This window comes from Pelodiscus sinensis, chromosome 1 (genome assembly GCF_049634645.1).
Source record: "Pelodiscus sinensis isolate JC-2024 chromosome 1, ASM4963464v1, whole genome shotgun sequence".
Classification (NCBI taxonomy): Eukaryota; Metazoa; Chordata; order Testudines; family Trionychidae; genus Pelodiscus; species Pelodiscus sinensis.
The window spans coordinates 211,323,986-211,349,321 of NC_134711.1; the positions used below are offsets into that span (position 1 = coordinate 211,323,986).

General features: G+C 44.9%; 1 protein-coding gene across 1 annotated transcript in view; it reads right to left on the reverse strand.

Moving 5' to 3' along the window:
- The window catches only part of GRPR (gastrin releasing peptide receptor), a 33,375-nt gene extending 16,025 nt beyond the window's left edge, over positions 1-17,350 (reverse strand). The window contains exon 1 of the mRNA XM_006122838.4: positions 16,481-17,350. Within this exon, the coding sequence (XP_006122900.1) occupies positions 16,481-16,899 (419 nt within the window). The 5' untranslated portion in view covers positions 16,900-17,350. The remainder of the gene's footprint in view (positions 1-16,480) is intronic.
- Between the last annotated feature and the right edge of the window lie 7,986 nt (positions 17,351-25,336).

Genomic DNA, 25,336 nt, shown 5'->3' on the forward strand with positions numbered 1-25,336 from the left:
CTCCTGGAAAGTTAGAATCCCAGATGGCTTCTATTTATGTGCATATGGCTAGCTCTGTATTGGGATCATTGGATAATTATTTCCTGCTGTTATAGTCATTGAAAAATAAATGCCATAGACAAGGGATATGTACGGTAAGGTTTTCTCATATTGAGGTTAACATGTCACAGAAAATGTTGGAAAATGTGTATAATTATTTCTTCATGTAAAAAAGCTACCAATCATAACACATTACCAATGTACTTTGCAGCTTCAGCTACACAAACATTAGTTAATGCCATGCAAACAGCACTAATGCCACATCCACAAACATAAACAGATTCCTATTTGTACCATAAGAAAAAAAAGAACTGCTCATCCATTTTCTAAAAGCACTCATTATAACAAAGCCTCACACCAGGGACTCTGTACCTTGCCAGCGGGAGTAAATTGGCTTAGCTCCATTATGGTTCTTTACAAAGTTAAGGCAATTTTCACCAGCTGAGGATTTGCCCCCAAATTATTATTGCTCAGAAATCCCTAACTGCAGAGATTTGAGTGGCAGCTTGGATTTCACAGCAGGGAGTGAGACGTTCTGTTTGTGCTGCAGAAACCTAAGCCCCTTGTGGTTTTTTCCTCCTCTACTTACAGCTGAGGAGCTACCTATGGTCGTGGCATCCATTGCAAAACAGCATAAGATGGCTAACTCTACAGGAAGACGTGATGTTTTCCCTCAGGCTATAAATCGATTTAGCCATATTTGTTTTGGTTTCTGTCATTTGTATGAAGGAGGAAATTCCATGCTCTGTGAGGGAGGGGATGCCCCAGGCAGCCTCACCTTTCTTTCTGTTTCATGCCTCTTTTGAATTGATGACTCACTCTCCCTCTTTCAGGACATCAGTTGAAGCAATTGTTGAAGTTTGAATCACTGCATCCATGTGTGGAAGAAAACATTGTCCTCACTCTGCGTAAGTAACAAGTAGCCAGAGGCAGTTTTATTCGAGCAATATTGCAAGGAAAGCCTGATTCGGACGGGAGCCCTCCCCCCCCTTAGGCAGATCTTCAGAATACAAGCAGTTATGAAGCAGTTTATATACTGTAACTTTCCCAGTACAAACACCAATGGTTAACAGTTATTTCTTAGTTCCTCCCAGATGCTCCTTATCTCAAGGAGTCAGCATTCTATCCTTATCTCCTAAAGTGAGGCGAGAGGCGAGATCTTTTACAGCTCTCGCGTTGTCAGGTCTCAGAATTAGTAGCAGAGCAAGAGTTAGGCTAAGAAACCTAAAATGGCTGCACAGAAATCCCCTTTTCTATTCCCTGCTTCCACACATTCCCTATTTCTTTGATGGGGTCCCTGTGGTATTTCTGATTGTCACACTTCCCTGGAGGAGGTGATGTAGATGAGTCAGACAAAAGAGCTGGATGAATAATTGACTTTTTCAATTTTCTGGCAGTTCTGAAAAAAAAATCTGTTTTGACCTGAATTGAAACCAACATTTTTTTCCAGAATTTGGGGCAAACCAAAAACACAAAAACAATTTATTTTGGGTCAAATGAAAAATGTTGGTATTGATCCATTCACCTTTTTAAATGGAGGCAAAGGAAATGAAAGGCTAGATTTACAAAAATGGAGGAATACCGCTCCTTATATCTAATAGTCTAGTGATTAGGGCACTTACTCGAGAGGAGACCAGGTTGAATGCCTGTTCTGGGACAGGCATATGAACACAGCTCTTTCCCCTGTCACGTATAGACTCTACCCATTGAGCTATATGGTGTTAGGGAACCACTACTACCTTCTCTTTGTTTTTTGTGAAGCTAGCTCCAAAAAATCAGAATGTTTTGTTTTTGATAAGTGTTGACTCAAACAATTTGAGTTTTATTTTGGGATTCTGAGTTAATTTCATCCTGAAACTTAAAGAAAAATCTCAGAGGGTGGGGCATTAATCAAGGCAGACTGAAGTGTTCACAAATGCAGAGAAGTGAAATTGCTGAGTTCTGCAGATCTAGAAAACAAACTCCCATTAAGTATCTGGTGTGTTCTGCTGAAAAAAGGGGAGTGAAAATCCTCTTATTACTATCTGCCCGTATTTGAGCTCCCAGCAGAAAAGAACCAAGAAACCATGAGCAATTTAAAAAATTCAACTTTTCCAGAGATCAAAAAGTCTCACGTTCAATGTGTTTGTAAAATTTCACCTGAATCAGTTCCTCTGTCTCTTTTGCTAAATATGTGCACTCCAATCTGAGCTTGTTGTTCTTAATAAATTGTACATCTATATTGAGACATGTGAATGCAAAGGCAGCTAGTGTTTGGAATGTAAATCTCTTCTTTCTTTTCCACTGAATTGACATTTCAATGGCAGAGTTAGCATATTATCTACTCTTCCCTTAGAATCATAGAATCATAGAATAATAGGACAGGAAGGGACCTCAAGAGGTCATCGAGTCCAGCCCCCCGCCCTCAAGGCAGGACCAAGCTCCACCTATACCATCCCTGACAGATGTCTATCTAACCTGTTCTTAAATATCTCCAGAGAGGGAGATTCCACCATCTCCCTTGGCAATTTATTCCAATATTTGACCACCCTGACAGTTAGGAATTTTTTCCTAATGTCCAATCTAAACCTCCCCTGCTGCACTTTAAGCCCATTACTCCTTGTCCTGTCCTCAGAAACCAAGAGGAACAAATTTTCGCCTTCCTCCTTGTGACACCCTTTTAGATATTTGAAAACCGCTATCATGTCCCCCCTTAATCTTCTTTTTTCCAAACTAAACAAGCCCAATTCATGAAGCCTGGCTTCATAGGTCATGTTCTCTGTACCCTTTCCAATTTCTCCACATCCTTCTTGAGACTTGAATTCAAATCTTCCTCCTCACTTGTGCACATTAGAAAATCACCATATGAACTGGATGAATTACAAATTCTGTTCAGGAATAACTCGGGAGTGATACAGTAAAGGAAGTTTAGAGAAAAATTAAATTTCATTGGTATTCTGGATGGAAATTTAACAGAGACAGCACTGTTCCTGGCTAACATCACTGCTATAGAGCCTTCCTGACATGAGCACTGAAATCTATCTCAACTTAATTTTCAAAATAGAAAACAAAAGTGTTGAAGAGGTTATGTAGTTTATTGTACTGAAGTAATGGGAGCTCTGGGTAAAATCCATTCCTTAGCAAACAGTGCAATATTTCTCTGTCAGCCATGCCATTTCAGATTTTGATGGGATGAGAGGACTCTGGGGGGCATGGCTACACAGCAGGGCAAAAGTTGCATTAAGCTACGCAACTTCAGCTATGTCAATTGCATAGCTGAAGTCAAAGTAGCTGAATTCGGCTTTTGGTGCGGTCTACTCAGCAGGAAGTTGAAGGAAGAACAATCTTTCTTTGACTTCCCTTACTCTTCGTGAAATGAGGGTTACAGGAATTGGAGTAAGGAGTCCTGCAGCTCACCATTATTTTGAAATAATGGCTTGCAGTGTAGATGCGCTCTTTATTATTTCAGAATAATGTCAGTTATTCCAAAATCATGCTGCCGTGTAGATGGACCCTAAGTCATCTTATCCAGGACTATGCATTTTAGATGCACTGGCTAAGGGCAATATTTTCTGGCATATTTTGAAAAGTGAATAATACAAATTATGGCAATAATCAACCATTTTAAGGACTTTATGACTGCAGTCGCTGTTCTTTGTTCTGGAATTGGCCTGAATACAGCTGGAACCCTAATAATGTGAGGCCTACATATATCTGATACTTATATGACACTTTCTCATTCTTCCTTTTCTCAAACTTAGAAAAAAAGTATAACAAAAGAAATTTAACAACTGGTGCCTCCCTATCTGGAAGGGATGGGTGAAGGAGAAAAGAGGGGTACAAGCTAAAAGTGGTGTATGAGCCCTCCTCCTGTTACACCTCCCCACCCTCAGCATGGGCCCTTTGCACTCTCCCATTCTCTCCCCACCCCCCAAGTTACCACAAGGACAGGGTGAGGGGGCTGTGTAGCTCTGTACTCCTGCTGCACTGGATCCCCCTGGCACCGGACATTCAGCTGCTCTCCCAGACACTGCCCTGTGCAGCACACAGCTGCCTGCCAGAGTGTCTGGCTGTGGTGGCAGCAGAGGAGCTGACAGCTTCTGTGCAAGGCGTGAGGGGCGGCTCTGTGCCCCCACAAGGGGCGGGGACAGAGGGACAGAGGCAGCCAGCCTTTGGCACTGCCATGATGGTGATTTAAAGGTCCCAGACCTCAGGGCAACTCTCCCCTTTGCCCCCCAGTCAGTGGGTCTGGGTGGCAGTGAGCTGTCTCCTGCCCTGGTTTGGCTTCTGGGGCAATGGCTGTCCAAGCTGTTCTGCTGGATAAATAATGAAAGAGTGATTGGTGCCGGTGGACTGGATCCTAACCACGAGGATTCAGAATTGCTCACACGCTTGTTCTTACTCTTTGTGGCCCACAGACTATTATAAATATGGATCTACATTGGGACAGTTGTTTTGTGGTGAGGCAGCCACACTACTCATTCCTACAGGAACTACTAAGGTGCTGAAACTTTCAGACTCCAGAAGTGAGAGTTTCAGGATGGTTGATGGAACACCAAGCAGAGACAGGCACCTCCCTGCAGCTTAGACTTAGGCATCTACTGCCAAGGAAGGAACAGGGCTTAGGATACCCTCTTTCTCTTGGCATCTCCCATTGGCCAGCTTAGACAGCTCTTTGCTTTGAATGCTGGCTTTTGTGTATCCCATTCTACAGTGCCACTCGCTCTCCATTGATGTATAAGGATCCTAGCTCAGACTTTGTGGATTGCAGTGTTGTCCCTGTGGTTTTCTAGGAGCTGTGATGTTGAGTGTTGCAATGCCTCCATACCTTTGTGGATCCAGACATAAATGCCTTCCTGAAGTAAACTGATGGCCATCCAGTGTTCCCTGTAAGCTGAGTGCTTGGGCAGCCAGGACAGATTCATATGACATCCAGCTAATTAGCAGAGCACCCACAGCTGGCAGCATGTGTTTCTATTGGTGGGGCACATCTGTGCGTGCCTGGGTGTACATAAAAAAATTCATTCCTCATATGGGGGAGAAAAAAAAGAGGGAACACCGCCATAAGTAATAACTGTCAAGACACCTGTTTCCTTTACAGAACGCTCCCCCTCCCAATTCACTTACATCCTTTTTTTTAGTTTGTTGTTTATCCCTCCTTGCTTTCTATCTCACGTATAGATTATGAGACCCTAGAAAGGAAACCGGTCTCTTTTTTGTTAACTGTTTGGACAGTGCCTAGCAGAATGGAGTCAGCTTTCCTGACTTTCACAGTAATGCCTAAAACTACCAAATATTAAACAGTCCAGCGCACTTTTGCTTAAATATTGCCATGCACTGGCCTATTAACACCAATTCTGCCCTCAGATTTTCCTTTGTAAGTCCCAATGACTAAAAAGAGGGTTGTATGTGTTTCTGATAATATAATTGAAATCACCATGTTTAAGCCATCTGGTTTATCTGGAAGAGTAATCAAGATACTAAGAAAGCTATTGCTCTTTGCACTGTTTCTCTTGGTGCAGATGGACAAGAGAGCTGAGCTAATACAAACTAAAACCCTGTTATAAGGGTTTGTATTATGTTGACACAGTGCAAAGCAATACAGGATGTAAGATTTTGTACATTAAGCAAAAGAGATATGCATATCTACATGTGTATTGTGCCTGCCGCACTATAAGAACGATTCAAAAGCAATCATGAGGAAACAATTAATTAAGAGCCCAATCCAACTCCCATTGAGGTCAGTGGAGTCTTTCCATTGAATTCAGTGAGAGTTGGATCAGACCCGAAACCATTCAGCAGGTTAGATTTTCTTATCTGAACTGGAAGTGTTAACATTCAGGTTCAGAGCTCTCATATATGAATCCAGAAAGTAATTGTGAGGGAACCAGGCTGCAAATTTTCATATGCTTGAAAAGGCAATCTTCTGCTTTTCTGAAAATTACCAGACTTTACTCAAAAGCTTCCTGATGCTACACAGAAAATTATAGCACAACAAGCAAATTATCTGAAAACAGTGATTTAGTGCCCTGGAAGCTATACATAACTTATGAAGTATTATTGTTGCTAGACTGCCTGCAATACATTCATAAAACAGATACACATTGAAGTTTTACAATCCAGGCTAAAAATGATTTCAAGCTTTTTTTAGCCACAAAAGATCAAACCTTTAAAACTAGTTTGGAAATCCAATCTGGGTAGAAAAACAAGCCACGCTAGGTTTTATTTCATTGTGGCAGGTGTTGTTCAATCCTACTGTGGACACCATAGTCTGCTAATAATAAAACTGGACAGCTGAATGGATCTTCAGGCATTACCCTTTCTTCTGGTATTATACATAAAGGGTGCATCTACACAGCAGAGCTTAACTCACCAATCGCTTAGCTTATTTCGAAATTAGGAGCGTCTACACAGAACTTATTTCTAAATAGAGCACTCTTCTTCCGACTTCCCTTACTCCTCGTACAATGAGGGTTACAGGCAGGGCTGGCCTGAACCCTTTTGGCGCCCTGGGCCCGGGCATGCAGCGCCGCCCCCAGGCGCAGGGTGCATGCGCAGGCCCACCCATAGGGTGCAGGCCCACCCCCCCAGGGAGCACAGGCCCGCCCCCGGGGCGCATGGTGCATGCGTGTGCCAGCCACGGACGCTGGCACGAAGCCCGGGGGCCGCCCCTGGGACGCTCAGTGCATGTGCGGGCCGGTCACGGCCACTGGAGTGCAGCCCGGGGCCCGCCCCCGGGGCGCACGATGCATGAACTGCCCAGCCTGGCCCAGCCAGCACTGCTGCTGCATGCGCCAGGCCATGCAGGGCCCCACAGCCGTGGGGGCAAGGGTGCTGCTGGCCGGCGCTGCGGGGCCAGCGCTGAGGGAGCCTGGCGCATGGCTCCTGATGGCAGCTGTAAGGGACACCGCGCGTACCTTACAGCTGCCATCAGGCGCCCCCCCATGGGTTGGCGCCCTGGGCAGCTGCCCGGCTCGCCCATGCCTCCCGCCGGCCCTGGTTACAGGAGTCCGACTGAGAAGTCCTTCAGCTTGACAGTATTTTGACATTATTTCAAAATAACTGCCTGTTGTGTAGACACGGACTAAGTTATTTCAAAATAACAAGTTATTTTTAAATAATGTTGCTGTGTAGACATACCCACAATTACTGAAGTATTCTCTATGTCTACAGGGAACAGGAGAAGTTAATTCAACAGGCAAGGAGACTGGCTTTTCTAATTCTGAGCCATTGGTAATATCTTCCCAAAGGGTTTGGATTTCTTTTCCTTCTATATTAGGAGAAGAGTACATTATGCGTGTAGTCATGCTTACTGTTAGGCACATAACATAGTCTGAGCCCAGGACATGTGTATCTGAGTTTTAATTCCATTTCCACAGCTTCTCCACGCTAATACAAAGTTAAGTGTTAGGGCCAATATTTTCAAAAGTGGCCTCATTATTTGAGTACCCCACTTTGGACACCTCAAACCTGATTTTCAAAGCCTTAAACTCCAGCAGCTACTATTGTCTTAAATTGTAAACAACCAAGGTTTAGATCCACAAAAGTGCCTAACTAACATGTTAGGCACTTAACTCCAAAATATCAGTCCTCAAAATTCTCACTCTGCGGCTGCCTAACCCAGTAGGCAGCTGAATTCACACCATTGCCTGACTCTCCTCCAAGAGAAGTCCCCTGGATACCTAAATACCTGCCAGTGTTGCACAGCTACCTAAGGTCTACCCAAGTCCTAACAGGCCCCTCAAACTAGGCATTTCCTCACTTGTCTTGCCTGCAGAGTCCTATCTGGGAGGAGTGTTCAAAGATTACCATGCAGCATGCCTACCAGATCAGATACCAACCACAAAATACATGTGGCAATTCCTTTCCATTCCCCATAGCTCTCTGGTTAGAGTCCTCGCTCCAGATGTGGGAGAACCAGCTTCAAATCCCCTTTTCGCCTGCCATGAAGCAAGAATTTGACCCCAAACCTCTTAGGCAAGTACCCAAACTTCTGGGCTCCAGCTATATTGAGGTTTCCTACAGAAGCTGTCCCATGTTATATGACTAAATGTGTATGAAAGGAGAGACTTGAACCTGAATCTCCCCCTTGCAGGCAGATATGCCCACCATTGGAGCATAGCATCACTCTTGTGCTCAGTCACTAATTATACAAAGTAGAACAGCTCTAACAGCAGAGATTGAGAAATCCCCATCCCACAATGCCTTGTGGGCCAGTGCTTATGGCACACAGCTACGAAGTGAGAGAGTTGTCTTCACTTCTCTGCTTTGAATCAGGCAAAGCCGGGACTCAAACCCACAACTCCTATAGCCTGGGAGAGTGCCCACTAAACTACTGACTTGGGGGGTGGCATCTGCTTCCACATTTTGGGGGGGAAAGTCAGGTATGGCTTAGACATCTAACTTCAAGAGAGGGCTCACAGCTGTGAATCCCAAGCAAAGGAATCTGCCCAAGTTCTTTTGAGATGTGAGGCTGAGGCCACACCCCACACTTTCCTTTGGTTATCTTAAATAGCTTCCCACTTAGCACTCTGGGTTTTATGAATTTTGATTCTTATGGGCCTTATTGTGTTCAGAATCTGGGGACCTAACTCATGGGTGTGGATTGCATTCAGTGCCAGGGCACCCAAATGTGGACATTACAGTGATGATCCTGAGTCTCAGTTGTAGACTTAGTCCCTCACTAGATGTGCATAACTCCTGCACATGAGTTTATCAAATGCTATTGTATTCTATAACTATTAAGTTTTCTGAAAGAGCAAAGTGGCTCATAACCCTGCAGTCTATTAACACCTTGATAACCTACAGGTTGAACTTCTCTGGTCTGGGACTCTCTGGTCTGGCAACATCCGTGGTCTGGCAGGACCATGGATGTTGCTGGATCAGAGAGCCCCTGAACCAGAGAGTCCTGGCTCAGGGCAGCAGAGTCCTGGTACCTGGGGGAGCTTCGGGGCTGCAGAGTGCTGGTGGCCCATGGCTGGCCACAGAGATCCATCGAGCCCAGAGCTGCTGGGCCCTGATGGGCCCGGGGCAGCAGAGCCCCAGAGCAGTGGAGTCATGGAGAAATGGAGCCCCGGTGACCCAGAGCAGTGGAACAGCAGAGCCCTGTAGCAGCCCCGGGCCTGGCTGAGGAGCTGGGAGCCCTGTGGTCCAGGGCCAGGGAGCCTGGTAATTTGCTGACAGATCCCAGGAGAGCCTGGAGTCTGTCAGCAATGGGGCTGACCTTCTTTGGTCCAGAAAACTCCCTCCCTCAGACTGGTCAGGTCCTAAGGGTGCCAGGCCAGGGAGGTACAATCTGTAGAACAATATTTTTCAACCCTTGGTCCGCAGAGTATGTCTAAGATTTCTAAAGGGTCACAGCTCTATTTGAAAATGTGTAGGGGTGTGCAGATGAAAAAAAACTTTGAAAACCACCATGCTAGAATGAGTAAAATAAATATGCTATTTGTAAACTCACTGCAGCCACATTTTTTTCCTCGCATATTTTGTGAAAACAAAATTATGTCGGGAAGATGAAAGGCTTGCACCTCACTCCATGAAAACAAGTATCAGAGGGGTAGCCGTGTTAGTCTGAATCTGCAAAAGCAGCGAGGAGTCCGCCACAGGACTCGTCGCCGCTTTTACATGAAAACCTTGACATTTGATGGAACAATCTCTGTGAAAAATGGAGCATGCGTGTTCAGTGCATGGCAGCCCAGCTCATTCAAATTAAAAAAAATGTAAAATGCCTGTCAGCCTCATGCTCTGAGGGAAAGCTCAATTACAAACCAACTGAGGAAACTCCAGTGACAAGGACTTTTAATTCATTTAAATTCATTTAAATGAATTGGCTTTTTTCTTAGTTCACAAAGCATCACCTACACAGTCAGTTTTGACTTTTCTGGATGGGTTAGCATCACACACGTGGGCTCTCACCACATGGCTAGCATACACCCAAGCAGACATACTCAAAGTCAGCCCTTGTGTGGGATTTAATAAATGACAGCACAAAAAGGCCTGCCCTTTGAAAGCATAGAACAATAACTCAGCTGAATGGCCTTCCCCCAAATGGGTTTACTCACAAACTCTGGAAAACCTACACATTCTCTCACCAAGGACTCACACGTCCTTTTTACCCCGACCTCTTTTTTACCACACAGCCACTACTTATTTCCCTCATCTTTCATATCCAGCAATGCTGTCTGATAGGCCACGGAGCATAGCTTCAAACACTCCACACCCTTTAATGCTTTCCTACCTGCCTCTACACCCTTGGAGAGCTCAAGGGAACCCAGAAGCCACCCAGGTGGCTATGAAGCCAAACTGCACAAGATCTACCCTTCCTTACTCATGCCCAAATCAGATACACAGACCTTTGCACAATGTAGCTAATATGACACCATATTCATGTTACCTCTTTCTTGTGCCTCCCTCCCTCACTTGGGACTTGACTTCAAACTGTTTATCCTAAAGAATTTACTTTTGGTTTGTCCAGCACCTAGCACAATGGGGGTGTGACCCTGATTGGAGCATTTTGTCTTTACTGTAGAATTAAGAGTAAATACACAGTAAAGTGTAAATAGCATGCCTCATCCAGTTTTCCCTTATCCTATAATTTAACTGATTCCTGTCTACAAAGAGCACACTTCTCTTCACAGGGCAGGCTTAAGGGGTTAGCAGGTAGTTTGTGAAATGATTCTTTAGGAGCAGTTCTCAACCAGGGCTCCACAACGCACTGGAAAACCACAAGCCATTTCAGAGGGTCCACCAAGAGGGCTGCTTGAAGCCCTGGCAACTGAAGCTCAGAGTCCAGCTGAAGCCCTGCCTGTGGGATTAAAGCTCAGAGCGCAGGCCCAAGAACTCCATGCACCCTAAGCCCTGACAGAAACCGCCCCTCAAGTTAGAAACCCAGCCCCCCGTTCCCCCAGTGTCCTGCTGGGCAGACGTCTTGAGCCCTAAGTACCCCATGGGACAGAAGCCCTGAGCCTGGCACTCTAGTTGTGGCAGAAGCTGCCCTTTGAGGCTGAAGCCTCAGTGTCCAGAGTCCCATATGACAGAAGCCTAACCCCCCGCCCCCACCATGTGGACCTAAAGCCCTGATTCCCCCCCAGCATAATGGGGGAGAAACCCCCCCTGCAGCTGAAGCCCAATCCCTGCCCCACAACTGAAGCCGAAAGGCCGCCCATGATCCTGGGCCATGGAGTTCTTACAGTGTGTGTCAGAGGGAGGGGGACTCCAAAAGAAAAAGGTCAAGAACCCCTGCTTAAGGAATAGTTAACTAATTCATTTTGGGGAACAGGGTGGGAGGAAGCTTTTCAGGCCCCCATCTAGCCTCCTACTGTAGGAGAGCTCAGAACTAGAGCTGGTATTTGAGCATAGCTGCTAACGAGGACAGAAGTTTTGCAAGTGACAATTCAATTATCTATTAAATTGTAGGTCCCTGCAGGGCAAAACATTTGGAGGGATTTGTGTGTGTGTTAGTGAAGTTTAGTATTCATACCCTAATTTGCAAACACTCTGTGTGATAGGATGATGGTCATATCCCTAGTGTACAGATGGGAAAACTACAACAGAAAGATTAAGTGATGCATTTATGTACACAGAGAAAGTCTGCATCAGACTGACAATTAGAAAGCAAGAATTCCTTGCTCCTAGTCCTGTGCTTATTCCTCTAGAACATTCTGCTTCTCACACTACTGAACTGCTTCTCTTTGTGCCCATGCCTCACAACTGTTCGCTCAACAGAAAAGTTCTGTTAATCTCAACAAACAAACAAACTGCTTAAAGATCACAAATTTTGTATCGGTATGCCAGTGAATTCATGCTTCCTTAGGACAAGATCACAGGGAAGAACGCGCCTAATGAAAACATAAAACTAATGGTTTTATAAGCCATTAATCCAAAAGGAAATACAAATGTCTCCAAATCAGTTAAAATGACCATTCAGGATTAAGCTTGCTTCATTAACAGCCCATAGTGAGTGCCATTTTTTTGAATTTCTTAAAGATTACCGATCTTACTGGAGATGGGTGGAATGAATTTTTTAACACTGTAGATAGACGTGAGAACAGTTACATGTGATAATGGGACCACAGATTAACTGATGTTAAAATTAACTTCACAAAACCAGAGCAGTGAGAACATTTACACATGAAATACAAAATTTATTTTTTTATTAATCAAAGAAGCTTGGAAAAGTCACCATTTCATTGATGCAGCTTCCATCATTCTTATTGTCATTAAATAGCCATTTCACATTGCACGTTGCAAAAAAAGCGTGTGTGTGTGTGTGTGTGTGTGTGTGTGTGTGTGTGTGTGTATAGAACTGCCAAGGTTATTGCCATGTGCTGCAGTATGCTGGTCATGGATTCTGCTAATTGGAAGGCTTTCTTCCTCTTGACTTGAATCAACTCATTCAACTATTCTATCTTGAACTTTTCCAGTTGGAACTTGTGTGAAGCTGTTAAGAAATAGTGGCATACGTGAGAGCAAAGAAAGGGTCTAAAGGTAAAAATAAATGGGGGGTGGGAGGATTCTGGGTGGCAGCTGTACTTTATCATAGTTATTGATGCAGGCATTCAAGAGAATGGGTTTGAATATTCTATATTCTGAACATTTTATATATTGCCTTACTGAGCTCTGGCAAATCTATAAAACTGCATTTCTCAAGGCCTTCCTGGCCATTTTTACATTGTACTTTTGTTAAACTTTTCCTGGTTGATAAATTAGCGCATTTGGCAATGAAAAGAAAATCAGTAAATAAATACATGACGTTCTCAGTGGTACTCAGTCTGATTATGTGTTTTGTAGCTCTTTGGTTTGTCCACTTGAAGCAACTTAAAATGGTGTGGTGGCTCTATGGTTAAAGTGTTCTCATGGTTGAACATCTGGGTTTTCCTATTTATTCCTTATCCCTATTTTCCATATCTCAATGTAAATCCCAGAACAGAATAGCAACAGAGCAGCTCCTCAGAAAAACCTTCAGTCACATCACCATCCTCTCTCCAATCTCCTTAAAACTCATGTCTGATGCTTACAAAAATAGGGTGCCATGACTACTGCTTATTATCCTATTGGACTAATCTCACTCCTTTCTCACTCCCAGTCTGTTTCTTGATTCTGTCTGTTGTTTCTCCCCTTGTGATTAGACTGCAAAATATGATTATGTTCTGACAGTGTCTCGTAAAATGGATCTCTGATACCTAATTGGGGCCCCTAGGCACCACTTCAATAAACTACAATAGTAGTGTTTTTTCTAACTGTCAGCACACTGTGCGTCTTTACTAATGGCACACCAGACCTGTCACCTGAGTCTACTTTTATATAGAAGATGAATTGGGAAGTTTGCAATCCTGTGACAAGTGCCTTCCACTGGATACACAGCAACAGGCTTCCCTGCAGCTCAGACTGTGCAGATGTTTACACTCTCTGGGGCTGCACAAGTTTGGTATAGCGGAGTAGTGGGTTCAGATTCTCCTGAGCTTCCCTTTGTAACCAGCAGATGCCTGGCTCGGCCTCTCAGATTTGGTCCCCCCGGTGAGGCTAGTATGCCCTGTTGAGATTTTGGGGCTATGCTCCTCCTTGGTGGGGCTCAGATGCCCTGCTGAGTTCTGTGGACTAATTTAGCTTTTAGTGTGGTTTGGATGCTACTCAAAGTAGATTGAGCAGTTCCTCAGAACTATGACCTTTCTTGTTCTTCCTTACATATATTAGTCAACACTGAAATAGCTAGCCATCAAATTGTAACCATTGGGTTTCGGTGTCAACATTTTAATGTGATGAATGACAAAGTTCTCATACGTCAAAGCTACTGTCTCAGACTGGCTGCTGGTTCAAGCAGAGATTACAGCATTGGCTTACAGGTGCGTCACACTTGGGTGGCTTTCTTTGCACCCATAGGAAATAGAACATGTCTTTTTTTTTAAAATACTTCTCTGAGGATGTGTCTATACTACAGGAAAAATTGAAGCTGCTGCTGTCGATCTTGCAGGGTTCAAATGAGCGGGTCTAGTGAAGACATACTAATTCAAACTGAGAGGGGCACTCTGGTCAATGCTGGTAGTCCTGCTTCCACAAGGAGTAAGGGAAGTACAAGGGAGAGTACTTTGACTTCCCGCAGTGTGGGTAGTGCAAAAGTCGAGTTAAGGTACTTCGACTTCAGCTACCCAATTAACATAGCTGAAGTTGCATATTTTAATTGGACTTTATCCTGAAGTGTAGACATACTCTTAAGTTTTAAATTGGATTCTGGAACATAAGCTGACAGACTCCAGAAAATAAATGTTAGACTACTGAGCGTCTGCAAACTGGACAGTGTGACCCATGTTTTTTGGAACTATGTTCCAGTAGCTCTGACAACAACCAAAATAAAAATTGTAGTAAATGAAACAGATAAGCTCCATAGAGGAACAGTAGCAGTGTGATGCACAGAATTTAAGTTTCTTCACTCTAATTACAGTAAATAGTAGTTTTATGGATACAGCCTCCTACCATGAGTTCAAAACCTCAGCGAGTGGGCAGACTGTGCCAGAGAGAAAGGCATCTTAGTTCTTTAAGTCATTTTCCCAAAATGACATTTCAGTATGGTGCAATTTCAACTTCCATGATGGGCAAATGGGTTTGAGTTCAAGTGGGCTTCAAATTAAGAGTTTTGGTCTCTGGAAAACAGCTTGATACAGCTGCAGTTTTCTGTTCTGTTTCATTGTTCCAGCAGTAGCTTGTGTTCACAGACTGTTCAGTAAAAACATCTGCACTGTTTGCTTTTGTTAGCAGCTGATCAGGTATAATTTTTCTTTTCAGTGAATATGTGTGTGTGTGTGTGTGTGTGTGTGTGTGTGTGTGTGTGTGTGTGTATGTATGTTTGTGTTTGTTAGTCTCTAAGGTGCCACAGAACTACTCATTGGTCTTATTTTCTCAACATGTTTTAAGCAATTTATATTAAACCCAAAGAAAAAATTCTGAATTCCAGTGGTTTCTAGAGAAAAACAGCATGACATGACTGCTTTTCTGTAACATTTCAAAGGAATTCTTCTAGCTAAAGAACCCAGTTGCCCATCACACAGAAATTAAAAGCACAGGTGCATGCGATCCTGTTCTTGTGTATTAATATAGATTTGCTAGTTTTCTAGCTTCTTTTTCAGCAAATCGACTGAAAAGTATTGGTTTCATTATGGTGTATATTTTATCTAGGACTAGCAGTGATAATGGTGTCTTTATGTGTGAACTAATCTACAGTCTTTATTTTGTTTTTGTTTTCAAACCACAAAGCATATGTAGGAGCGAATGTCTAAACTCTGTTTACAATGAAATGAAAATATTTGAAGTGATTTTTGAAGGAAAACTCTACCCAACTGACATGGTTAATTCTATCTATGCACAGCATCTTACATTTGATTTCCTTATGTATAGGAAAATACCATCCACAATGTCCTTCTGTGCAGAACAAAACTGACCCCATTTTTTTAACTGGAAGAGCTGGTATTTTTATGAGGTTTCAGAGTTTTAAGTAGGTATATCACTAATCATTAATCTGTTACTTCAATTCTGCAGCACAAAGAGTGCAAATAAGACATTCTGGGCTGTTTGACCTAGGCATGCATATATTTAAGAGCTGTACTACAAGTGAATTCTGGTAATCTATCTGAAAAATAAGCTGCATCCTTAGAAGTAGTATTACCGTTCAAATGTCTGTTGACTTTTGAAGAGTCCAATTTGTAAAATTGATTCAGAAAGCCTTACATGATTAGAAAACAGATTGATACCTACACTCTCAGTAGATTTAACAAGTCAAACATTATACTTAATTCCAATAACTCATTTTTATTTTTTACTGCCCAATAACTGGGGGGAAAAAAAACTTGTTTGCCAGAAATTATAGCACAGACCTGTTTTGGTTACAGAAGGGCAAATCAGAGAACCGGGGCAAACTTATTAAGGGCAAAATCTTACATGTCTGATATGGATATAGGTCCTTAATATCAGGCATCTAATTCTGAATATTTTGAAATACGTGAGAAGCTGTTGCTTCAGATAAAATCAGCAATTTGAAATCTGAACGGTCAGAGAGAAATGATTTCACCTGTAGTAAATTGCTACTTCAGTCTCTTCACAATTCTTGAAATATGAACCTGAGAAGACCTGGATACTCAATCATATTATCTAGAAAACTTAAGAAAGAATTCCATCTTTGGACAAATTATCCTTCACTAATGGATACTTTCCTCGCCAGGCTTTAACTTTTCCCCCCATTAAATTAAACTGGCCATGTTAACTAATCTGTACAAAGATTCATTTAGCCTCAGAAAACTTCCCTGCTGACATTTGTGTTCAGAGGCACAAACACTAGAAATAAACTGATATTGCATTAATCTACTATGATAGGTCGGCAACAATATATATTTTACCTATCTGCAGTTGTACCTTGTATAGCCTGTGGGTCCATAAAAGTCTAGATCACATTTCAGGCTTTCAATAGGAAGCTCACCTGTCGGCTGAGAGAGCTGTAAGTGTGAAGACTGATACCCCCACTGAAGTGAGTTGTATAAAGGGGATAAGTTTACATCCAACCCGGCCAAAAAGCCATTCGTCAGCTAGGTACCTGCTGGCATCCACAGGGACACAGGTCACTAAAAGAAGTAGATCTCCTAAAGCCAGACTGGAGATGAACAAATTAGGAACATTTCTCATGGACTTCACAGTACAAAAGATCTTAATCAAAGTGATATTGCCAATAAGTCCTATCAAAATGATGATCCCATAAATAGTTGGAATGGCATACAGGAAACCTGTGTAGAACCAATCATCACTCAGGATGGAAAGATTTGCACTTTGATTGATAGAAATGTTGCAAAGAATAAAGTTATCCACTTCCAAGTCTAGAAGAAAGCACTCTTCAGAAGCCATTGTCTCAATTCGTTTCTACTGGAAGATAATTTTCTTGTTCAAAAATCCTCACATAACGCTTCTTGAGTTGAGTTTTGTTGCTGACTGCTAGTTTTAAATAGACAGAAGAGACTGAAAGTCATATATCAGCGTATGATAGATCTTTAAAAGAAAGTCCCTGAACAGAACTATTTCCTTAATCTGTTCCATAAAAGTTTGATCCTGGAACTTTTCTCTCTCTCATTCATTTGGCTTGCAAATAAATATTACTCTGTTCTAAAAGGCCATTTGCCAAATTAAGTGGCAAATAGACACAAAGTATTTTCAGAATCCAAGCTAGTTAAATTCTCAGTCTCAGCACACTGCTCCTGAGCAGAGTTCAGTCTGAATTACATGAATTACGATTTGCAAGAACTTTTGATTGTGGCTGTCAAACTGCATTCCCCAGTCTCTTCCTGTTCTCAGCATCTGCAGCTGTAGGCTGCGTTTAAAAGTGAGGGAAAGGAACAGCTCTTTTAAAGACTCTGATCCTATAGGCAGGAACCTCTGGACGTCAACACTCTCCTTACTTTGCAGGAGATAGCAAGCTTGCTTAAATGATTATGGCAATCGTATGGAAGCTGCAGGCTACTGCTGGAGAATGCCAGCCACCTGCTGGACAATTTAGTCACTGCCTGAGCATAAAAGAAGTTGTTAACTCTTTAGATCAATAAAACTGCATTATTGTTACCTCTTGTTTATTTCAGTATTATAAGTGCGACGAGCTTCATTGTGTCATTTAATTCACTCTTGAATATAGTTCAGGGAATGCCTTAAAAACACTATTCAGATAGCCTGAAAATACCGGGATTTGCCCAGGAATTACGCCTTAGAAACAGAGAGCGCTGGCATTCAATCTGCTTCAATCAAATAAAATAAAGACACAGAACCAAAATCACCCCCAGACATCATCAATGAGTTTGACCAACTAAGACAAAATTAATATTATAGGGTACGTCTACACTACAACGTTAATTCGAACTAACTTAGTTCGAATTAGTTAATTCGAACTAAGCTAAGTCGAACTAATGGATCCAGACTAAAAAACTAGTTCGAATTAGCGTTTTGTTAAATCGAACTAGCATGTCCACACAGAGTGGACCCTGAACCGGGGTTAAGGATGGCCGGAAGCAGTGCCGGCAGGGCATCAGATGAGGACTTAGAGCATGGAGCTGCTGCCTCAGGCTAGCCGAGGGCTGCGCTTAAAGGGACCCGACCCCCACCCCGGACAGACAGTTCTCAGGGGTGCCCCGCTTGCAAAGCAGTCCTGGCTTGGAGTGCCCTGAGTGCCCACACTGGGCACATCACAGCACTCGGCCATCAGACCGGCTGCACTTGCCGCAGGCTGCCATCTGGGGAAAGGGGGCAATTGGGGGGCTGCAGGAGAGCTTCCAGCCCCAGAAGCCCGCAGAGCCAGCCCAGTCCTCCCCATCGGGGGCTCGTACCCCATTCCTCCCTCACCTCCTTCCACTTACCCTTCCCTAGCCCCTCTTCTAGATGTACAGAATAAAGGACAATTGTGTTCAAAAATGGAATCTGTCTTTATTGAACAAAACTGGGGGAGACTGGGAAAAGGAGGTGGGAGAGGGGAAGAGAGAGGCTGGGAGAGGGGAGGGCAACTAAAATGATCAGGGGTTGGGAACAGGTCCCATATGAAGAGAGGCTAAAGAGACTGGGACTTTTCAGCTTAGAAAAGAGGAGACGCAGGGGGGACAGGATAGAGGTCTCTAAAAGCAGGAGTTGGGTGGAGAGGGTGCATACAGAAAAGTTCTTCATTTGTTCCCATAAAGAAGGACTAGAGGACACCAAAGGAAAGGAATGGGTAGCAGGCTTCTAACTAGTAACAGAAAGTTGTTCTTCACAAAGCAAAGAGTCAACCTGTGGAACTCCTTGCTGCAGGAGGCTGTGAAGGCTACAACTAGAACAGAGTTTAAAGGGAAGTGAGATCAAGTCATGGAGGTCCATGGAGTGCTATTAGCCAGAGGGTAGGAGTGGTGTCCCTGCCCAAGGTTTGTGGAAGACTGGAGAGGGATGGCACGGACAAATGGCTTGGTCACTGTCTTCGGTCCATCCCCTCCAGGGTCCCTAGGGTTGGCCGCTGTTGGCAGACAGGCTACTAGGCTAGATGGACCTTTGGTCTGACCCAGGACGGCCATTGTAAGCTCAGGGCTCAGGGTCGGGGGTCTCAGTGGACCCCCTTGATTTTCATGCACACCTGCTCCTGGGTGGCCAGGCTGGCAGCTCTCCTGCCCTAGATGGCCACTTTCCTGTGCCTAGTGCGGAGGTCGTGGACGAGGTCCACAATGTCCGCACTAGCCCAGGCGGGTGCCCGCCTCTTGCGGTCCTGGGCAAGCTCCCGGGAGCCGCCAGCCTGGTCCCGGGAAGAGGGGGAGGGCTGGGGGGCATCAGGTGGGTGGCTTGATCCGTGCCAGGTGCAGGGTCTGCTGGCTGGCTGCTGGCAGGCTTGCACCTGGCACGGGCACCGTAGCCAGCCCGTGCCCCTTTAAGGGGCCTGGGGTCGGGAGAGGGGCAGACGAGTTTCCCTGGTGTTGGCCAGAGTGGCCACCAGGGCAAGCTGGGGAGGGCTAGCCTCCCACTAGTTCGAATTAAGGGGCTACACACCCCTTAAGTCGAACTAGTAAGTTCGAACTAGGCTTAGTCCTCGTACGATGAGGTTTACCTAGTTCGAACTAAGCGCTCCACTAGTTCGAATTAAGTTCGAACTAGCGGATCGCTAGTGTAGCACCTATCAAAGTTAATTCGAACTAACGTCCGTTAGTTCGAATTAACTTTGTAGTGTAGACATACCCATAGTTATTTTAGGCAGAGACATATGAAAACTAGGGAATTGCTGTAAGGGAGGGTGAAATCTGCATATTATTGGAAACATCGCTATAATTCAGGAATTCCATGGCAACCATGTGTAACCCTTCTGCCAGGCCGAGTAAATAGCAGCAGCAAGGGCCGGGTTCAGTATCTAGGGGTCTCCTCCCAACGAGGTAATACAACACTGGCTCGAGCCCCCACCCAGTGACCTGGGAAATCTTACATACACCTCTGGGTGCCTCAAAAGAGGCAATTCTTCCCCTCTCGCAAGCACAGAGCCTCAGTATAGTAGCAAACCTTTAATAACATGAGGTAACCGACATCTGCATTAAATTGGGGAAACACCACAACTGGGATTTACCAACCAAACAAGGAGCAAAGGCCCTCCCCCCAGCCACAAATCTCCCCAACGTCCCAAAAGTCCAACACCCCAAGAGTCTCAGCCCTGGGTCAGTGCCGTCCCAGGGTTCAAAAGTCCACCCGGCAGAGTTTCACCATCCCAACCTGGAGGGGTGGGGGATCGATGCACCTTACGTGGCCCGGCGGTGGCTCCGCCTCTCCGTGCCGCCGCCGTCAACGCGAGTCACTCCGCCACACTCCACTTGTCGTCAGGTGAGCCGCCTCCTCTGTCCGGCTCCGCTAATCCGCCAACCGCCTCGGTCCACGCTCCGGGCTGCCAGCTGGTTGCTCCTGCCGCTGCTCCGCCAGCTGCCGCTCTTACCAGCTGCAGGCCGCCGTCAGCCGCTCCGCTGTCTGCCCTCAGGTCGCCCCGCCAGCTGCATCTACTGTCCGCCTGCGCTTGCTGGTTGCCCCTTGCAAACTGCTCTGCTAGCAGCACAGCACCAGGCTCCCCTCAGCAACAGTGATTTCAACTCTTGTCCACAGCTCAGCAACAGTGATTGCAGCTCTTGCCAGGCTCCCCTCAGCAACAGTGATTGCAGCTCTTGTCCACAGCTCAGCAACAGTGATTTCAGCTCTCGTAGCACTGGCCCACAGCAAAGTTAGCTCCACCGCTCACAACTAGACTCCTAATGGAATCTAAATTAACTCTGATATTCCACAGTGGAGAGAGGAGGAAGTGCAAGCAGTGTTGTTTAGGCCCTCAGACAGGGCCCCACCACCAGGTACCAAGACCTGTCCCCAACCTCTCTCAATTTGACTGGGTTTGGAACCCATGCCCCTTGTCTAGCGAGTGCTACTTAGTTTATGGCGAATCCCTCTGTCATAAACAGTTCCACCATTCCATTGTCCTTGATTCGCATAATCAGGGTAACAACACTTTTATCCCCTCTGCCTCAATAACAGAGAGACTGGGGCTCCCACAGTGGCCAAAGTGACGATTTGGGCTGCTGTGGCACATACTAGACAGGGTGGGTGTGTCTATGCAAATTGGGCTCAGCCCCTGAAGTCTCTTTGCACCACTAGCCACAGTTTGCCACTAGATGTCAGGATAGAGTTTACCCTGACCCTGCTTACACATGGGAAGGGGTAAATTTTACTGTTTAACTCAGGATCTTCTATTTATGAGGCACCTTTCATGCTGATGATCCAAACATTTCTCTTCTATGCAATTGCATACGCAGACCAATAATATATATTTTCATGAATCCTAGAACTGATATATCTAGGTCACTCCAACTGATGCAGGTGCTGTTTCTAAGGGTACGTCTAGACTACATGCCTCTGTCGCCAGAGGCATGTAGATTAGGCTACCAGACATAGGAAAATGAAGCGGCGATTTAAATAATCGCCGCTTCATTTAAATTTACATGGCTGCCGCGCTGAGCTGACAAACAGCTGATCAGCTGTTTGTCGGCTCAGCGCGATAGTCTGGACGTGCGGGAGTCGACATCAAAGGTATTTGTCGACCACCCAGGTATGCCTCCTGGGATGAGGTATACCTGGGTGGTCAACAAATACCTTTGATGTCGACACCCGCACGTCCAGACTATCGCGCTGAGCCGACAAACAGCTGATCAGCTGTTTGTCGGCTCAGCGCGGCAGCCATGTAAATTTAAATGAAGCGGTGATTATTTAAATCGCCGCTTCATTTTCCTATGTCTGGTAGCCTAATCTACATGCCTCTGGCGACAGAGGCATGTAGTCTAGACGTAGATTAATCAAGGGATCATTATGACTAATTTTTCATTCCTTATAACAGAAATGCAACTCATAATATAAGGACCCTTTCTTCTGAAGAAATGGAGAGTAAATTTAAGCCACACTACAAAATTGAATGAAGTTATATACCGAAAACACCCCAAGATTCACACTTTACTTGCTATTGCAATAATCTTTATGGAAAATATGCCTTGGGAGGTTAGTCATTTGAAAATTAATAACTTACTGGTCAATAATATCATGGTGATATGTATGTAGGGACAGTATTTGTAAAGTGATGAATTCTCCTTGTATGCTATTGTTAACACATGTTCAAACCCACAAAGTCCTGACTAGGAGAAAGTTGTTAAACAGGCCTATTCTGAATAAAGGAATGTGTGTTTACTTCAATTTACATAGAAGTAGTAAACAGGGTTCTTGAGGAGGGAGTCGGAGGGGGGAATGGCAGGAGACAATGAAATCCACATTTTAGCAAACAGAGGGGAACAGAAAGAGAATGGAGCCACCTTCACCACCAACCCCACGTCTTATTCTTTGAATACACTTTGCTTTGAGGGGTAATCTTCTGAAGAATCCTCTTAGAAGTGTGTCTGGACTGTAAAACTGAGGTGTAATAACACCCTAAGGTATCTCTCTCTTTCCCTTTTCCTAAGAAGACCAAGAAACCAGTCCTATGACTGGAGGAAATCTTGACCTGAGAATTTAGTGTGCAATGTTGCTGAAACAGTAGGGAAGATTTTACCTGGAACCAAGTCTAGCTTGTTAAATTTTAGCTTCTAGAGAGCATATTATCTTTATTTATCTTGTAATCATTTCTGACTTTAAGACCTTGTATTTGTACGTACCTGTCCACCTGGCGCCTGGACTGCTGTGGCCACGCTGCCTGCTCAGCACTGGAACTGGAGGAGAGGTGGGTGAGGGGGAACCTTCAGTGGTGAGGAGCATACTGGTTGAGATTTGCTGCCTGGTGATCCAGAGCAGGAGAGGCTGAGGCCATGTTGTCTGGTCACCTAGTGCTCTGGGGCCTGGGAGGCTGGGATCACACTGCTTGGTTCTCTAGGGCTGGGGCTGTGCTCCCTGGACACCCAGCACTCTTTGGCCAGAGAGCTGGGGGCGATAACCTGGATGAGGGGCCATTGGCTAAAGCACAGGAGAATGCAGAGACTTGGCAGGGGCCATCAGTCACAGTGGGGGCTGGACCCCAGTGGTCACAGAATACAATGAAAGTGGGTCAAGGCACAGTTCAGACACTATCTCTGTCTATAGGAGTGCATCTACACAGCAGCCTAAACTCGAAATAAGATATGCAATTTGCACTATGCAAATTGCATATCTTATTTCAAAACTCTTTCAAAAAAGCTTATTTTGAAATTTGGGGTGTCTACACAGAAACGAATTTCAAAATAATGTGCTATCTCGAGCCATCCCTTATCCCTCATGAAACTAGGTTTACCGGGATGGCGGAATAGCACATCCATTATTTCAAAAAATATTTCAAAATGATGGGCGACTTGTGTAGATGCAGGGTAATAGCTGTGCAGTGTAGACGAACACTAGGTCTCTAGGGGATACCCCTGAATGCCAGCTCCCCGTCTGAAATCCTTCCCTCGGCCACAACATTCACAGTCCAACTGCCCTAAGCCCTGAGACCAGGGCTGAACCTCCCAAACTTCATTAGTTGCTTAAGCAGGTTTCCCCAGAGCTCCACCCTTGTGGGCACTGTAGTTCATAGTTTAACTTGTCAGAGACACACAAGGCAGGTAAAGGAGGGAACACAGGCTTTGCCCAGGGAGTTCTTAGGCTCTGTCTACACTAGGAAGGTTTGGTGATGAAAATGCTGTTGACATTCCAAAGTTGTCAAAAGTGAAAACTAGTCTGACTAGTTTTTCAGTCCCATTATAGACATTTCTTGGCCACAATGCTAGCTCCCCAGTCCCCAGATAGAGCAAAGCAGTGTGGGTCAGCATCTCATAGTGCAGTGTTGTAGGAAGGCAGAGCTGATCCCTGCGCTTCTTGGGATTCCCTCCGAATTCTCCCCACAGAAATCTCAGCTGCTGGGAGCAGCATCACGAGTAGCTCGATGAGCTCTCTGTGCTAAGGAAAGTCAAAGCAGCACAGTGTCTGTCCCCCTGTCGACCCCTCCTCACCCTCCCTTCCACCCACACACACACACACACACACACACACAACAGCAGTAGCCTGCCTGTCGCTGTGTTCCTAGTGCAGGGCAGAACAGGAGCATTCCAATTATTTGTTCTTTGTTCCCCAAAGAGAGCAGCTCACTCAAGGGGCGGGGGAACATGCTTGCAGCAAGGTAGCAAAACTCATAACACTGAGCAGAGCCATCAGGGTAGGCACTGTGGGATACTGGCGGAAGGCAGTTCTGTCAACAAAACAACCAATACAGTCCACACTGGCTTTTGTTGACAATAAAGGGTGCGGAAAAGACAACGGTCTCGCGCAGGGCTAGAAGCTTTTTGTCGCCAAAACCGGGTGTTTTCCAGACAAAAGTCGCACTGCAGTGTGAATGCTCTCACTGTTTTGTTGACAGAAGGAAGTTTTGGCGATAAAACTTGCAAATGTAGACAAAGCCTCAGACAAGCACATACGGCACTGGTAGCACAAGAAAATTACAGATCTAGGCAAAATAATATAATCTGACTTTAATCTTCTGTCCTCCACTCCGGAGAATCCTTGGCTTTTGGTCAGTGTCCCTGAGGTAAGTCAAAGCTCCAGTCTGTCTTCCCTCCCACTCTTGCAGCTATCTCCTCTGTTTCTGCCTTGGGATGGCTGTCCTTACTCAGAGAGCACATCTCTTCTTACAAGTAGTCTGAGACACTCAGATTGTTGCTCCTCTTATGCTGGAATTTTCCATGCACCAGTCTAAGACTCCTGGCAAGAGCTCTTACAAGTCATTGGTTCTGCCAGCAGCAACTCAGTTGTTCTACTAGGGTAGAACTAGTTAATTGCTAGGCCATGTTTCAGTGGCATAGTCAGTTCTGTTCACTATGTGCCAGGTCACGGCTATCAAAGGGGTGATCTAATTCATGATGAGTGTTCCAACTATAAATCATATTTCACATACAAAAAGCATCCCATGGGCACACAGAGACATATTCCCCCACCTGATACAGCCTGATTTTCAAAAAGAGCTCAATACCCAACATGCTAAGTTCTTTTAAAAATCTGCCATCATGGGAATTCTCACACTTTCTTCTGGGGCCTGAGATGAAGTCTGCACTAGATACACTATTGGTCAAATCCAGTATGAGACTTAGAACATGAGCCACTGATATTGGGGTATAAACTGGAGTCCATGTGCACAGAAATCCAGCCACTTGGATTGTCCTCTACTAATCCTGTGGATCTTAGAACAGAGAGGGGACAGTAGCATTGGCAAGGGGCAGGAAAACACACATCACATGGGCTGACTAACTCTCAAGAATCATGCTTGAGACCTTGCAGTTAATCA